The sequence below is a fragment of the Carcharhinus amblyrhynchos genome, chromosome 9 (genome assembly GCF_965287045.1).
Source record: "Carcharhinus amblyrhynchos chromosome 9, sCarAmb.v2.hapA, whole genome shotgun sequence".
In the NCBI taxonomy this organism is placed as follows: Eukaryota; Metazoa; Chordata; class Chondrichthyes; order Carcharhiniformes; family Carcharhinidae; genus Carcharhinus; species Carcharhinus amblyrhynchos.
This window is the reverse complement of record NC_137332.1, coordinates 5626266-5642814: the sequence shown is the minus strand read 5'-3', so window position 1 is coordinate 5642814 and position 16549 is coordinate 5626266. Positions and strand designations below refer to the sequence as shown.

Sequence of the window (16549 nt, the reverse complement as noted above, 5' to 3'; positions counted from 1 at the left end):
CACTCTGCTTCTCGCTGTCTGTGTGACGGTGTACACTCTGCTTCTTACTGCCTGTGTGACGGTGTACACTCTGCTTCTTACTGTCTGTGTGACGGTGTACACTCTGCTTCTCGCTGTCTGTGTGACGGTGTACACTCTGCTTCTTACTGCCTGTGTGACGGTGTACACTCTGCTTCTCGCTGTCTGTGTGACGGTGTACACTCTGCTTCTTACTGTCTGTGTGACGGTGTGCACTCTGCTTCTTGCTGTCTGCGTGACGGTGTACACTCTGCTTCTTACTGTCTGTGTGACGGTGTACACTCTGCTTCTCACTGTCTGTGTGACGGTGTGCACTCTGCTTCTCGCTGTCTGTGTGACGGTGTACACTCTGCTTCTCGCTGTCTGTGTGACGGTGTACACTCTGCTTCTCGCTGTCTGTGTGACGGTGTACACTCTGCTTCTTACTGTCTGTGTGACGGTGTACACTCTGCTTCTCGCTGTCTGCGTGACGGTGTACACTCTGCTTCTTACTGTCTGTGTGACGGTGTACACTCTGCTTCTTACTGTCTGCGTGACGGTGTACACTCTGCATCTCGCTGTCTGCGTGACGGTGTACACTCTGCTTCTCGCTGTCTGCGTGACGGTGTACACTCTGCTTCTCGCTGTCTGCGTGACGGTGTACACTCTGCTTCTCGCTGTCTGCGTGACGGTGTACACTCTGCTTCTCGCTGTCTGCGTGACGGTGTGCACTCTGCTTCTTGCTGTCTGTGTGACGGTGTACACTCTGCTTCTTACTGTCTGCATGACGGTGTACACTCTGCTTCTCGCTGTCTGCGTGACGGTGTGCACTCTGCTTCTTGCTGTCTGTGTGACGGTGTACACTCTGCTTCTCGCTGTCTGTGTGACGGTGTACACTCTGCTTCTCGCTGTCTGCGTGACGGTGTGTACACGCTGCTTGTACCCAATAGTGCTCCTGCCGTTATTTTTTTTAGGATGTATTATTTGGCTTCACTGAGCACTCCTGTGATATCTGATGTACGAAATTGTTACGCTGTCACCTCTGAGACCGCAGTCCTGCTGTAACTGTTCCATTCCGTGCAACAGTTTAACGTTGAAAATGCAACAAGTGGGGGACACCCCCGGCGAGTGAGTGACCCCCCCCCCCCCCCCCCCCCCCCCTTCAGCCCAGTGGGTTGCAAGGTTGAAATTGGGCTTGTTCGCTAACCGCGACCCCACGAATGAGATTAAACAACGTTTTAAAACATGCTGAATATCTCATCACGAGTTAGAGAAAACGCTGAATCATTTTATGTATTAATAGAACTGTGAACTTTAGTGAAAACCAAAGAAATGTTGACACAGAGGGGGCGTGTAGCTCTCACAGTCAGTGCTGGGGGGGGCACACCTCAATTTACTTTCCCTTGTTTTACGGGCGAATCGCTTCAGTCACTAATACACGTGACAATAATAAATCAAACCAAAATAATGAACCAGCTACGCTTGTACCACAGTTGAAGATGTTTGTCGGAGTCATTAGAAGGTTTACAGCATGGAAACAGGCCCTTCAGCCCAACTTGTCCATGCCGCCCTTTCTTTTCACATCCCTCAGCTAGCCCTAATTGCCCGCATTTGGCCCATATCCCTCTACACCCACCCGTCACCATGAGGTTGAGTTGGTACTCGTTGGAGTTTAGAAGAATGAGAGGCGACCTCGTTGAGACAGGTCGGATTCTCGGGCGAGCTGACAGGGTGGGTACCGAGAGGTCGTTTGCCCTTGTGGGGGAGCCTAAGACCAGAGGGCAGAGTAAGAGGGGCACCCATTTAAGAAGAGGCGAGGAGGAAGCTCTTCTCTCGGAGAGTAGTGAATCTGTAGAATTCATTACCACGGAGGACTGTAGAGGCTGGGTCGTTAAGGTCGTTCAGGGCTGAGATGGACAGATTTTTAACCAGTAAGCAAACCGAGGGCTATGGGGATAAGGGGGGAAAATGGAGCTGAGGATTATATCAGATCAGCTGCGACCTCATAGAATGGCAGAGAAAAGTCGATGGGCCGAATGGCCCACTTCCTACCTCTAATGGACTGGGTGTTATTAATTGAATCTAAAATCCACCAGCTGCCGTGGTGGGATTTGAACCCATGTCCCCCCAAGCACCCCCCCCCCCCCCAGAGCTTTAGTCTGTGGCCTTTAGATCATTAGTCCAGTGGCATCATCATTACACCGCCATCTTCACTGGTTTATACGCGCTGTACTTTATGTGGTGCAGTTTGACTACTGATGAGTGGGTTGATTTCCGTGGGGGCAGAATGGGGCTATTTTTGACACATTGATTATCTGGGAGGGGCAGGCTGCGTCTGGCCGTGATATTTAAGGATGTGGTTGTATGTGCTGTGTAATTTTACTCAATGTTGATCAAGTGTGTTGTAGTGTCTAGAACTTTCTGCTCTCAATCAGGAGATTGTGGGTTCAGATCCACAAAATCTGTCCAGGAAACTCCAGTTCCTTACCCATTTCAGATTTTACCTCCACCTGGTGAGGCATCTCACTTCCACCAACCCCCACCCCCCCCTCAAGGCAGCGCATCCCAGACTGGCACCATCCTCAACTAAGTGGGTAGGAATATGATCGGCGCAACTTGTGGGCCGAAGGGCCTGTTTGTGCTGTAGTTTTTCTGTGTTCTAAGGGGAACAGCTGCTCCCTGTGCACCCTGCCCCTGCTCGTAATTTTGAACACCTCAATCAGGTCACCTCTCAGCCTTCTCTGCTCCAGAGGAAACAACCCAAGCCTGTCCAGCCTCTCTTCAGAACTTAAATGCTCCGTCCCAGGGAACATCCTGGTGAATCTCCTCTGTACCCCCTCCAGTGTGCTCATATCCCTCCGATAATGTGGCAACATTAGGTTCTCTGTTAGGACAGTTGGTTGCGAAGCTGAGGTTTGGGAACCCAAATGGTTTCCAGTTTCGCTGCCTGGGCTCTGAGAGGTTGGCTGATCTCTGCCAGACTGTCTGTGCCATTTGTTTACGAAATATTTTTAAAAGTTGATTTATTATTGTCACAAGTAGTCTCACGTTAGTACTTTGCAATGAAGTTACTGTGAAAATCCCCTAGTTGCCACACTCTGGCACCTGATCGGGTACACCTGAGGGAGAATTATCAGGGCCAGTGCTTCTAACCAGCACGTCTTTGGACTGTGGGAGACAACTGGAGCACCGGGAAGAAACCCACGCAGACATGGGGAGAATGTGCCAACTCCACACAGACAGTGACCCGAGCTGGGAATCGAACCCGGGTCCCTGGTGCTGTTGAGGCAGCAGTGCGAACTACTGTGCCACAGATAGTCAGAAGCTTTTCCGAGGGTAGAAGTTACAACGGGGCACAGTGACTTGGAAGGAAACTTGGGTGGTGGCGTTCCCCTGCGTCTGCTGCCCTTGTCCTTCTGGATGGTGGAGGTGATGGGTTTGGAAGGTATTGCCAGAGTATCCTTGGCAAATCTGGCTACTCTTGTCCCCTGCCCCGTGCTGATGCAGGAGTCGGTGGCTGCTCCTGGACGTCCAGGTTGAGTGAAGGCACAAAGGGATATTTGCAGAGCGGAGTTCTCTGAATGCCCAGGCTTCCCGATGCCGCCTGGCTTGGGTCACTGCCAGTGTGGAGTTTGCACATTCTCCCCATTTTCAGAGTTGAGGAGGAACTTCTTCACTCAAAGGGCGGTGAATCTCTGGAATTCTCTGCCCGTTGAAGTGGTGGAGGCTGCCTCGCTAAATATTTTTAAGTCACGGGTAGGTAGATTTCTGATCGATAAGGGGATTAAGGGTTATGGGGAGAGGGCGGGAAAGTGGAACTGATCCACTTCAGATCAGCCATGATCTTATTGAATGGCGGGGCAGGCTCGAGGGGCTAGATGGCCGACTCCTGCTCCTATTTCTTATGTTCTTATGTCTGTGTGGGTTTCCTCCGGGTTCTCTGATTTCCCCCCTCAGTCCAAAGATGTGCAGGTTAAGTGAATTGGCCATGCTAAATTGCCCCTTTGTCTTAGGGGGGGCGAGCTGGGGTAAATGCACCGTGTTATGGGGACAGGGCCTGGGTGAGATTGTGGTTGGTGCAGTAAAAATGGACCGTATAGCCTCCTCCTGCACTGTAGGATTCCATGATTCTGTCTCGTTCTGTGGCAGCAACAATCTGATCTTTCGTTCCTTCTTGGGACCAGTGGCCAATGATAGCATTTATTGCCAATCCCTCATTGCCCTCAAGAAGGCGCTGGTGAGCTGTCTTTATCAACTGCTGCAGTCCAGGTGAGACAGGGGCACCCTCGGCGCTACTGCCTGCAGAGGTTGCTCAGCCTCTTGAGAGGGTTGTTGCTGAGGGTCCAGAGTCGCCAAAGGGCAAGTAGGATAAGGGTGGGACAAAAGAACTGGGATGCGGGTTGAGAGCTTCAAGGTTTTTAGGTGTCCAGATCACCAACAACCTGTCCTGGTTCCCCCCCCCATGCCAACACTATAGTTAAGAAAGCCCCACCAATGCCTCTACTTTCTCAGAAGACTAAGGAAATTTGGCATGTCAGCTAAGACCCTCACCGATGTTTACAGATGCACCTTGGAAAGCATTCTTTCTGGTTGTATCACAGCTTGGCATGGGCTCCTGCTCTGCCCAAGACTGCAAGAAACTATAAAAGGTCGTGAATGTAGCCCAATCCATCACGCAAACCAGCCTCCCGTCCATTCATTCTGTCTACTCTGCCTCAGTAAAGCAGCCAGGATAATTAAGGACCCCACGCACCCCGGACATTCCCTCTTCCACCTTCTTCCATCGGGAAAAAGATACAAAAGTCTGAGGTCACGTACCGACCGACACAAGAACAGCTTCTTCCCTGCTGCTGTTAGACCTTTGAATGGACTTACCTCGCATTAAGTTGATTCTTCTCCACACCCTAGCTATGACTGTAACACTACATTCTGCACTCTCTCGTTTCCTTCTCTATGAACAGCTTGCTTTGTACAGCGCGCGAGAGTGAATCGGTTGGGTTTTTATGTCAATCAGCTTGTTCCAGGATCACTAATTCTGGAGGCTAGCTACTATTATTGATTAATTCCATTTAAATTGTCTCCCTCTGGATTACAGCCCCCCCCATCTCCCCTTACCCAACTAAAATACAAATGCCAAGTGTTTGAATGTGTCAGCATCTGTAAGAAGGGTTAATATCTGCCTCCTGACAGATGCTGCCAGACCTGTTTTTTTTTAATATATTATTATTGATTTGAGGGACATGAGTGTCGCTGGCTGGTCAGCATTAACTGCCCATCCCCGGTTGACCTTGGAGGGCAGTTGAGAGTCAACCACGTTGCGGTGGCTCTGGAGTCACATATAGGCCAGACCGGGTGAAGATGGCAGATTTCCTTTCTGAAAGGACATTAGTGAACCAGATGGGTTTTCGGAGAATCGACAATGGTTTCGTGGTCATCAGTAGATTCTTAATTTGAGACTGAATTCAAATTTCACCATCTACTGTGGTGAGATTTGAACCCGGGTCCCCAGAACATGAGCTGAGTTTCTGGATTAGTAGTCCAGTGATGATACCACCAGACCAAAATCCCCAGCAAATGGTACTGTGATTGGCAGGTCCTCAGCAGCATATCCTGAGGGGTGAGTAAGTGCCTGGTGCGCTCCCCTCTCCTGCGGAGCGGCACATACCCTAAGATGCCTTGGCTGGAGTGACTGCCGGGGGGCCAATAACCCCCACCCCCTTGTCTGTCGGAGGGTCAGTAACCCCGCCTCCTCTGCTGAAAGGCCAGTAACCCCCCCACCCCCCGCCCAATCCTTCCCCCCCTTGTGTCTGCCGGAGGGCCAATATCCCCCCCCCACCTTTCCTGTATCTACCGGAGGGCCAATATACCTTCCCCCACCCCCCCCATGTCTGTTGGAGGATCAGTAACCCCCCCACCCGTGTCTGCCGAATGGCCAGTAACCCTCCCCTCCCCTCTCCTCTCCTCTCCCCATGTCTGCCAGAGGGCCAGTGTCTGTCCCCCATATGCTGGTGGGCCACTTTCCTTCTAACGCCGCTGCCACCACACACACCCCCCCCCCCCCCCCCCCCCCCCCCATTGTCTGCTGGAGGGCCAGCCACCTTTCCCCAAAGTCTGCCACAGGGCCAGGATTAACACACCACATTGAGTGGATAAGGTCAATGAACCTCCTTGTGCAGACCCCACTGCTTCAGTCACCGTGGTAACAATCTCGATTTCGGGCCTGTTTGGCCTGGCTGTTGAGAGTTGGGGGTGGGGGGGGGGTGGGGGGCTTCTTGTGCCCACCCGCTGGAAGGAGGATCTCAGAAAACGCCTTGACCAAGTCACCCAGGCCGCCTCCTGTGGAATTCGCTGGCCAAAACAGCTGCGGTGTGCATTTAAATGGAACCACCCCCCTCCCCCGTCTCTTTCGGCCTTGTCTCCGTTCCTGCCCCCGTGGCCATTAATTGGCTGCCAAATCTCTCCACGCGCCGTCATCAAAACTGTGGCCGGTTCCTCTTGCCCACCACCCCCCCCTCCCCTCCCCCGCTCACCCCGACCTCTGCCCGTTAACCTGGGGGGGGGCGCAGATTGACCCAGAATGCTCGTCCATCGTTGGACAGCAACTGGTGGCAACGTTTACATGGCAGCGCGTTTGATTCCGGCAGCGAGGCCTCTCGTTATTGGAGCAATGTGCTCTGACTGTATTGTTCGCCGTGGCCTGGATAAGTTGCTGGACTGAGGCGCTCTCTGATTTCTGGCAAGTCCTTAAGGAGCGGAGTGGGTAAAGAGATTGGTGAGGGAAAGTTGTGGGGGCGGAGGGGGGGGAGGATTGCTTTGTAATTGTTCGGATCGGTGTTAGTTCGAAGGGAAATGGAAGCTCGTTAACTCCATTTGGATCTCATTAGAGATGCTAATTAGTGCAAGTGTATTAATTGCTTTTGGAAGTTGATTATAATTGATCGTTACAGTACGTTTACAACGATGAGCGACGAGGTTAGGCTGAATTCGATTTGGTTTGATGAATGCAGCGCCAGTCAGCCAGTATGTGCGATGTAGGTGGGGAAAGCAATATTGTTTAATGGAAATCTCATTGCGCTAACTCCTTTTCGTTTAATAAAAAAAAAGCGAGCAGTTCCAAATTGCGAACAGCGCTGTGATTTGATTTTTGAGGTAAGTATCCAACCCTGGGGAAGGGGGAGGAGGCATAATGAAGAAGATTTAGCCCATAAATGGATGCAGTGATTCTGTACCAAGCTTCATCAGGGACTGAGGCTGTGGCTGTGAAAACATCAGGCTAGATTGATAGTGCGTTGTAAATCCAGCGAAGCTTCCAGAGAAAAGAGGGATATTAATTCCTGGACCAGAGTCTAATCGCGTTCCGTCTTTGCGATTGATTTTAAATGTCGAATTTACCGTGTGCGTGTGTGTGTTACGGGGAACGAGCTGAAGGCTCGATTTGCGCTTTTGGCTGCGGACGTGGGAATGATTCTCGAAGCCCCCCAACGCGGACCTGAATGATGAAACTTGTTCCCCCTTTCCTAGTTCCTGAACTGCGAGGCGCCTCTTGTCTCCCCACGCCCTCCGCGTCGCCTGTCGAGATGGAGAGTATCGAAAGTGGATCGAATAAAAGGTGTGTGTGCGTGCTCCCTCTGCTGAGCGCAGCGCGCGACTCTGCGAATCGCTTCTATTTTTAATTTTCTAAGCATGTGCCGTCCCTCAAGCAAGTATAGACGTCTGGTCTCTGATGTCAGTGTGGTGGTGATGTTTCACATCATTGAGTGTGGGTCTGCTGAAAAAAACACTACACAGATTGCAACTGCATCGCTGACCCAGGAGTGGTTTATTTTGACACTGCTCACGTTGCTCAGTGTCCAGAATTAAATTTAAATTTAGTTATTGGTCACAAATAAGGCTTAGATCAACGCCGCAATGAAGTTACTGTGAAATTCCCCCAGTTGGCACACTCCGGCGTCCGTTCCGGTCAATGCGCTTAACCTGCACACCTTTCAGAATGTGGGAGGAAACCGGAGCACCTGGAAAAAAAAAACCCACACAGACATGGGGAGAATATGCAAACTCCATACAAACAGTGACCCAAGCCAGGAATCGAACCCAAGTCCCTGGCACTGTGAGGCAGCGGTGCTAACCACTCTGCCACTGTGTCGCCCATGGGGGACATAGTTTGAGGATAAGGGGTAAACCTTTTAGAGCTGAGATGAGGAGAAATGTTTTCACCCAGAGGGTGGTGAATGTGTGGAATTCACCACCACAGAATGTAGCTGAGGCCAAAACATTGTGTGATTTTTAATATGAAATTCAATATAGTTCTTGTGGTTAAAGGGCCCACGGGATATGGGGGAATCAGGATATTGAATTTGATGATCAGCCGTGATCATAATGAACGGCGGAGCAGGCTCGAAGGGCCAAATGGCCTTCTCCTGCTTCAGATTTCTATGTATTAGGAATGTGGGTTCAGCAATTGCAATTAACTTAAATTCTTTCTTCTCAAATCCTGGAACAAGCTGCTAGATGCAGTAGTAGAAGTAGGTACAATTTTGTCTTTTAAAAATTTAGACAGTTACATGGATATGGAGGGATATGGGCCAAATGTGGGCAATTGGGACTAGCTTAGTAGTTAAAAACTGGGCAGCATGGACAAATTGGGCTGAAGGGCCTGTTTCCATGCTGTAAACCTCTATGGCCTCTAAGTTTTTCCCCTCATCTCCTGAAGGTACCGACTCCTGTGGGTATACTTCATCCATACCTCCAAGAAAGTGTCTTAATCCCTCCCTCTTTGTAACTCCAAGGCACTGAGGTCAATTCGTATCCCCAGCTGAGGTTAGCTAGTGTACGGGGAGGGGGAGGGCGAACTATTTCCTCATTGAGGTGTTAAAGCACAGTGGCAGGGACCTGGGTTCGATTCCCGGCTTGGGTCACTGTCTGCACGTTCTCCCCGTGTCTGCGTGGGTTTCCTCCCAGGTGCTCCGGTTTCCTCCCACAGTCCGGTTAGATACATTGGCCATGTTAACTTCTCCCATCATGTCCCCGAACAGACACTGGAGTGTGGCAATTAGGGGATTTTCACAGTAACTTCATTGCAGTGTTAATGTAAGCCTTACTTGTGACTAATAAATAAATAAACTTTACTTAAAACTTGGATGAATCCAAGAGAGACGGGACGGTGTGGAACAAAATGCAGATCCTTTCCTTGATAATAGGTTTATTCACAGAATGCAGCATTAAGTACCCCTGGCTATCAACACGCAATGTTCCTGCTGCCCCTTTCTCTGTTCCTTTCTTAGAAACAAAACAATAAAGAATGCTGGGTGACAGCTCCTGGCTGGGCACTGTAACTAAAATTAAAATGACAGAAGGAAGTTATTAAACCAAAGTGGTGTTATCAGGGGATGATGATGATGATGCACTCCAGTCCACACAGCACTCACTGGTCACAGAATTGTCCTTCTTTATATGTGCTCAAGGCATTTAATCAATCAATCAGTACCCACCACTGTTCATCCAATGACTCGCACACCCTCTGAGAGAAATTCTTCCTTATCTCAGACTTAAATTTAACACTCCTGAGATTTAACATCTCAGAGTCTATTCTGAGACTCTGCCCTCTGGCCCTAGACTCTCCCACGAGGGGAAATATTCTCTCAGCATTTACCCAGTCAAGTCCCTTAAGAGTTTGATACGTTTCAACGAAGTCACCTCTCCTCCTCTTAAACCCCAATGATTCCCAACCTGTTTAACCTTTCCCCATCAGACAGTCGCTCCGTACCGGGGCTCATCCTCGTGAACATTCTCTGAACTGCCTGCAACGAAATAAAGGGACTGAAACAGCTCACAGTGCTCCAGGTGTGGTCTCACCAGTACCCTGTACAGTTGCAGCAAGACTTCCCTACTCTTATACTCCAAATCCACACCCCCCTGAAATAAGGTCTCACATTTCATTACCCTTCCTGATTCCCTGCTGTATCTGAGTGCTAGCTTTCTGTGATTTGTGCACGAGTTCCTCCAAGTCCCTTTGTGCTGCAGCTTTCTGCAGTTTTTCTCCGTTCAAATAATTCTCTGTTCTTCTGTTCTCCTTTCCAAAATGAACAACTTCACAATTTTCCACGTTATACTCCATTTGTCCACTTGCTTAACCTATCAGTGTCTCCTTGTAACCTGTTTGTATCCCTCTCGCACCTTGCCTTTCCACCGATTTTTGTGTTGTCTGCACATTTTGGCTACGGTGCATTTGCTTCCTTCCTCGCTCTGTGTCACGTTCTGCTCACCTCTCCTCCGATTCTCAATCAGTGAGGGTGAATCTGATCGTCTGGCTACCGACCCTCCCACCTGTGGAAAGGTTTCTCTTGAGTGATAATGGTCGTTTGCTCTCATCTTCCAATTCCAATGCACGTGAATGTTGGTTTGCTAACCTGTGGTGATCTGTCTGCAGAATATTGCCGATGATTCAGTCTAATATTCCTATCTCCACAGCCCGACAGAAAACAGTAAGCTGCTGGATCCTGCCGAGTGGACGATTTTAGATGTTTTCAATTATTTTAAGACGGCTGGATTTGAAGATCAGGCGGTGGCTTTCCAGGAACAGGTGGGTTGAACGTGTCACCCACCTTTGATTAGTCGCAGTGGGTGAATTCTGAGTCCGTGCTCCCCCTCGGTGCTTCCTTCTTTGCACTGAGCAGTTGGTTCCATCTCCAGACGGTGACCTTTCTGTCCTGTACCACCCGGGCAGTCCGGAGTCCGCCCAGACCAGCTTTCCACATCTCCGCTGGGAGACGATGCACAGAGCTAACCCTCCCACCCCATTTAAAACCAGCGATCACATCCCAAATGCAGGATAGTCACGGTTTGAAGGTTCCTACAGCCTGGACTTGGTTTTGCATGGCAGAGATGTGTGTTTGAAGTTAGCTGCAATCCTGCTATTGGATCGATTTTAGACTAAACAGATTGAAACAGGTTCAGAGAAAGGTGGACGCGGACAGACGTGTCGGAGAGATTCCAAATGAATTAAAGCACACAGTGAGCAACATTGGCCATAATGATCCTATTCACAAATACTACCTGTCTTCACCTCTGCCTCAGATATAAATCCTGAGCAGGAAGAGGCCATTTGGCCCCTCCAACCTCCACCACCATTCAGTAAGATTTTGGTTTGATTTATTAAACTTAAAGTTTATTTATTAGTCACAAGTTAAGGCTTACGTTAACACTGCGATGAGGTTACTGTGAAAGTCCCCTAGTCACCAAAGTCGGTTGCCTGTTCGGGTCAATGCACCAAATGCAATAATCCTCCCACACTTCCAGGGAGGAAACCGGAGCACCCGGAGAAACCCACGCAGACACGGGGAGAATTATGCAAACTGCACACAGACAGTGACCCAAGCCAGGAATCGAACCCAGGTCCTTGGCACCGTGAAGCAGCAGTGCTAACCGTGCCGCATAGAACCTTACAGTGCATTGGTATACAGTGAAAAGTATTGTCTCTTGAGTGCTATACAGACGAAGCTTACCGTTCATAGAGAAGGAAAGGAGAGAGTGCAGAATGTAGTCTTGCAGTCATAGCTAGGGTGTAGAGAAAGATCAACTTCATAGAACACTACAGCACAAACAGGCACGTCGGCCCACAAGTTGCGCCGATCATATCCATACCTACCAGGCCATAGAACTATCTGTAACTCCCAATCCCATTAGATCCCATATACTCATCCAGAAGTCTTTTAAAAGACCCCAGCGAGTTCGCCTCCACCACCACTGACAGCAGCCGATTCCACTCACTCACCACCCTCTGAGTGAAAAACTTACCCCTGACATCTCCTCTGTACCTACTCCCCAGCACCTTAAACCTGTGTCCTCTCGTAGCGACCATTTCAGCCCTGGGAAATAGCCTCCGAGAATCCACCCTATCTATTCCTCTCAACATTGTATAAACCTCTATCAGGTCGCCTCTCAACCTTCATCTTAATTTAATGTGAGGAAGGTCCATTCAAAAGTCTGATGGCAGCAGGGAACACCATGGCTAATCTCATTTTAGCCTCAACTCCACATTCCATCTATCCCAATTAACCTCTGACTCTCTTCTCAATCAAGAATTTATCTAACCCAGCCACAAAAATATTCGATGAACCCACCTCCAGCATTTTCTGGGCAGGATGAGGTGGGGGAAGGAAAGAGTTCCAGCCTCGAGATCCCCCGAGAGAGTGAGAAACTCCCCTCTCTGAGAGAGGGGGCTGGAGTGTGCAGCAAATGCACAAGCAGAAGCAAGCATTGAGTGAACAAGGAAAAACTCTGGCAAAGGGGAAAGGGACATTAGACAGATTGGGCGAGACAAGGACAAAATCAGGTCTCAGTGAAGTGAGGGAATGGGGAAGGGGATTGGAGGGATCCACACAGCAAGTGAAGAGATGCTGCTGTGAGAGGAATGTGAGAAACTGAGATAATGAGGGTGCAAACTCAACAGAAATAAAACCAGCAAGTAGGGGACTGTGGTTAACATTAAGATGCATTTCAACACAAACTTCATCCCTACTTCTTTACCTTGTGTTTACATCTGAAGTCTTTTTGTTTCTTTATTTCAATAAATACATTTCAAGGGGAAACTAGACAAATAAAGCAGGGAGTAATGAATAGAAGGAAATATTTATTGAATAAGATGAAGTAGGTTGGATGAGTGTTGGAGCATTGTACACTGACAACAGTTCTTCACTATGTTCTCCACCAGCGTTGCCACTTTAAGAACATAAGAAATAGGAGCAGGAGTAGGCCATCCAGCCCTTCGAGCCTGCCCCGCCATTCAATAAGATCATGGCTGATCTGTCGTGGCTCAGTTCCACTTTCCCGCCCTCTCCCCATAACCCTTAATCCCCTCTCCTATCAAAAACCTATCAACCCGCGTCTTAAAAATATTTAGTGAGGCAGCCTCCACCACTTCAACGGGCAGAGAATTCCAGAGATTCACCACCCTTTGAGTGAAGAAGTTCCTCCTCAACTCCGTTCTAAACCACCGCACCCCCCCCCACTTTATCTTGAGGCTGTGCCCTCTAGTCCTGCTGTCCTTTCTGAGCGGGAAGAGCCTCTCCAACTCTATCCTATCCATCCCATTCATCATCTTATATGTCTCAATGAGATCTCCCCTCATTCTTCTAAACTCTAACGAGTACAAGCCTAGATTATTCAGCCTCTCCTCATAGTTCAACCCCCTCAACTCCGGTATCAGCCTAGTAAACCTCCTCTGCACTCCCTCCAAGGCCAAAATATCCTTGCGTAAGTGCGGTGACCAAAACTGCACACAGTACTTCTGTGTCCCTGTACACCAGGTCCCTCTGCCTATCAATACTCTTAAGGGTTATGGAGGGCAACATCACTCAGAGCTTAATTTGGGCCTGGGGTATATCTAATTGATTGGAGACTCTAAACCACTTTGTTCTGAGTGTAGCTGAATACAGTCCTGCTATTGTAAGGTGGAGAGGGATGGATAGTGGGAATGTTAGTGTGCTAGTAACCCAGAGACGCAAGCTAATGACCTGGGGATGTGGGTTCAAATCCCACTGAAGTAGTGGAATTAAAATCAATTAATAAATTTGGAATTGAAAACTCATCTCATTGTTGTCTTTGGCCTAGTATATAGCAGTCGTGGTGCTGGACTTGTAGAGGGGTGGCATGGTGGCGCAGTAGTTAGCATTGTTGCCTCACCGCCAGGGACCTGGGTTGGATACCCAGCTTGGGTCACTGTTTGTGTAGAGTTTGCATGCTCTCCCCGTGTCTGCATGGGTTTCCGTCAGGTGCTCCAGTTTCCTCCCGCAGTCTGAAGGTGTGTGGGTTAGGTGGATTGGCCGTGCTAAATTGCTCCTGGGTGTCAGGGGAACTAGTTAGGGTAAATACATGGGGTTATGGGAACCAGGCCTGGGTGGGATTGTGGTCGGTGCAGACTCGATGGGTCAAATGGTCATCTTCTGCATTGTAGGGATTCTATGATACGAATTCTTTGTAGAAGGCAGGATTGTTAGCAATCTGTATCTTTTATGGACTGTTAGGCTAACAATTTACGTGGTTAAACTCTGTGTGATGCTCTGAATGGAACCATCTCTCTCCCTGCTCTGTTTATCATGTGATTTTATATTCCTTATGATGTGGCCCATATATTCACACTTTCAGCATTAACACCTTCCACTGCAGTGACCATGAAACAATTGTTAATTGTGCCTGAGTGGCAGAGTGGTTAGCACTGCTGCCTCACAGCACCGGGGACCCATGTTAGTTTCCCGGCTTGGATCACTGTCTGTGTGGAGTTTGCACATTCTCCCCATGTCTGCGTGGGTTTCCTCTGCGCACCCCGGTTTCCTCCCACGGTCCAAAAGACGTGCTGGTTAGGTGGATTGGTCATGCTAATTTCTGTCTGTGTCCCCAAACAGGCACCGGAGTGTGGCGTCTAGGGGATTTTTCACAGTAACTTCATTGCCGTGTTAGTATAAGCCCACTTGTGACACTAATAAATAAACTTACAAACCCGTCTGATTCACTGATGTCCTTTTCAGGAAGGAAATTTGCCGTCCTTACCTGGCCTGACCTACATGTGACTCCAGACTCTCAGCCATGTGGTTGACTCTAACCTCCCACTGAAATGGCCAAGTGAGTCGCTCAGTTCAAGGGCAATTAGGGATGGGCAACAAATGATGGACTTGCCAGCGACATCCATATTCCATGAAAGAATGTCTTAAAAGTCTGAATTGCCTATTGAGTTGTTTGGTGTTGTAAATAGCTTCTCATTGGTATAAATGCAAGTTCTAAGAACATTAGAACATAAGAAATAGGAGCAGGAGTCGGCCATCTAGCCCTTCGAGCCTGCCCCGCCATTCAATAAGATCATGGCTGATCTGAAGTGGATCAGTTCCACTTTCCCGCTTTCTCCCCATAACCCTTAATCCCCTTGCCTACCAAAAACCTATCTACCCGCGTCTTAAATATATTTAGCGAGGTAGCCTCCACCACTTCAACGGGCAGAGAATTCCAGAGATTCACCACCCTTTGAGTGAAGAAATTCCTCTTCAACTCTGTTCTAAATTGCGCCCCCCTTATCTTGAGGCTGTGCCCTCTAGTCCTGCTGTCCTTTCTGAGCAGGAAGAACCTCTCCACCTCCACCTTATCTATCCCTTTCATCATTTTATACGTCTCAATAAGATCCCCCCTCGTCCTTCTAAACTCTAACGAGTACAAGCCCAGTCTATTCAGCCTCTCCTCATAGCTCAACCCCCTCAACTCCGGTATCAGCCTAATAAACCTCCTCTGCACTCCCTCCAAGGCCAAAATATCCTTGCGCAAGTGCGGCGACCAAAACTGCACACAGTACTCCAGCTGCGGCCTCACCAGTGCCCTGTACAGCTGCAGCAAGACCTCCCTACTTTTATATTCAATCCCCCTCACTATGAAGGCCAGCATCCCATTCGCCTTCCTGACCACCTGCTGCACCTGCAGGCTGGGTTTTTGCGACTCGTGCACAAGGACCCCCAGGTCCCTCTGCACCGTCGCCTGCTGCAGTTTTTCGCCCTGTAAGTAGTAGCCCTTCCTACTATTATCCCTGCCAAAGTGGATAACCTCACTGTGTGCTTATCTGACTGTCAAAACACAATCACGTTGGTTCTTCTTGATTTCTCCTGCAGGAAATAGACGGAAAGTCTTTGCTTCTGATGAAGAGGAGTGATGTCCTGACCGGACTGTCCATCAAGCTGGGCCCAGCACTCAAGATTTATGAGTACCACGTGAAAGCGCTGCAAATACGGCATCTAAAAAGCAGTTCCTCGTAGTGGCAGCCGTAGCCTGCGAACACTCTGTAGGGGAACAGTGCGTTGAAATCTGCCTACTGTTGCCCCCCTCCCTGCCCCCCCCCTTCCCCCGCAGTGCCGCCCCCCCCCTCCTCCTCCTCCTCCTCCTCCTGACAATTGCATGTAGGATATTGCCTGTTCCGTAGCGTGGGGTGCAGAAATTTTGTGTTGTAGGAAATTGTTTGGGTGCTTCTCGAACCTCCTGAGGGAGGGAGCTCGGCCCCCCCTTCAAGGCAAAGTGGCCATTCGCAGTGACTTGGATGGAACCTCTACTCAATTTTGTGAGCAGCCGTGTGTTTCCTTCAATCATTAATGACGCGTGTTTACTTGAGGTACGTGTCAGCGACCTGAGGGTCGCTCACATCAAACAAGCCAGTGACTGTACGGTAATGGGACTCCAGCAATAATATATTGCCCACCTGTGGATTTTGCCCTGGACGTTTTCCCAAGAGGCACTTTGCTGTGTTTGTAAAGTACTCCATTTTATATTGTAGCTGTTCAGTTGGTGCAAGTGAGTCTTTGGAAGAGTTTCCCTGTTGTGTGCTTAGCTGTTTACCATGTGGCTGATGTTTGTGTGCTCAGTGTTAGCGCGGGGAGGAGGTGTGTGTGTGTGTGTGTGTGTGTGTGTGTGTGTATCGGAATGTGGCTTTGGTCTGTGTAGGTACCTGCTTCTGTGCATCTTTTTTTTAACCAAAGAGAGTGGGATCATCTGTTCCAACCCTTAAAAAGATCTTTGGATCGAGCTC

The 16549-nt window shown here is 49.3% G+C and overlaps 1 protein-coding gene across 1 annotated transcript in view; it reads left to right on the top strand.

The window, feature by feature from the left end:
• Nucleotides 1-15846, top strand: part of samd13 (sterile alpha motif domain containing 13) — a 69068-nt gene extending 53222 nt beyond the window's left edge. The window contains exons 6-8 of the mRNA XM_080196490.1: nucleotides 7519-7606; nucleotides 10465-10576; nucleotides 15642-15846. Coding sequence (XP_080052616.1) covers nucleotides 7519-7606; nucleotides 10465-10576; nucleotides 15642-15785 — 344 coding nt within the window. The 3' untranslated portion in view covers nucleotides 15786-15846. The remainder of the gene's footprint in view (nucleotides 1-7518; nucleotides 7607-10464; nucleotides 10577-15641) is intronic.
• Nucleotides 15847-16549: the final 703 nt, after the last annotated feature.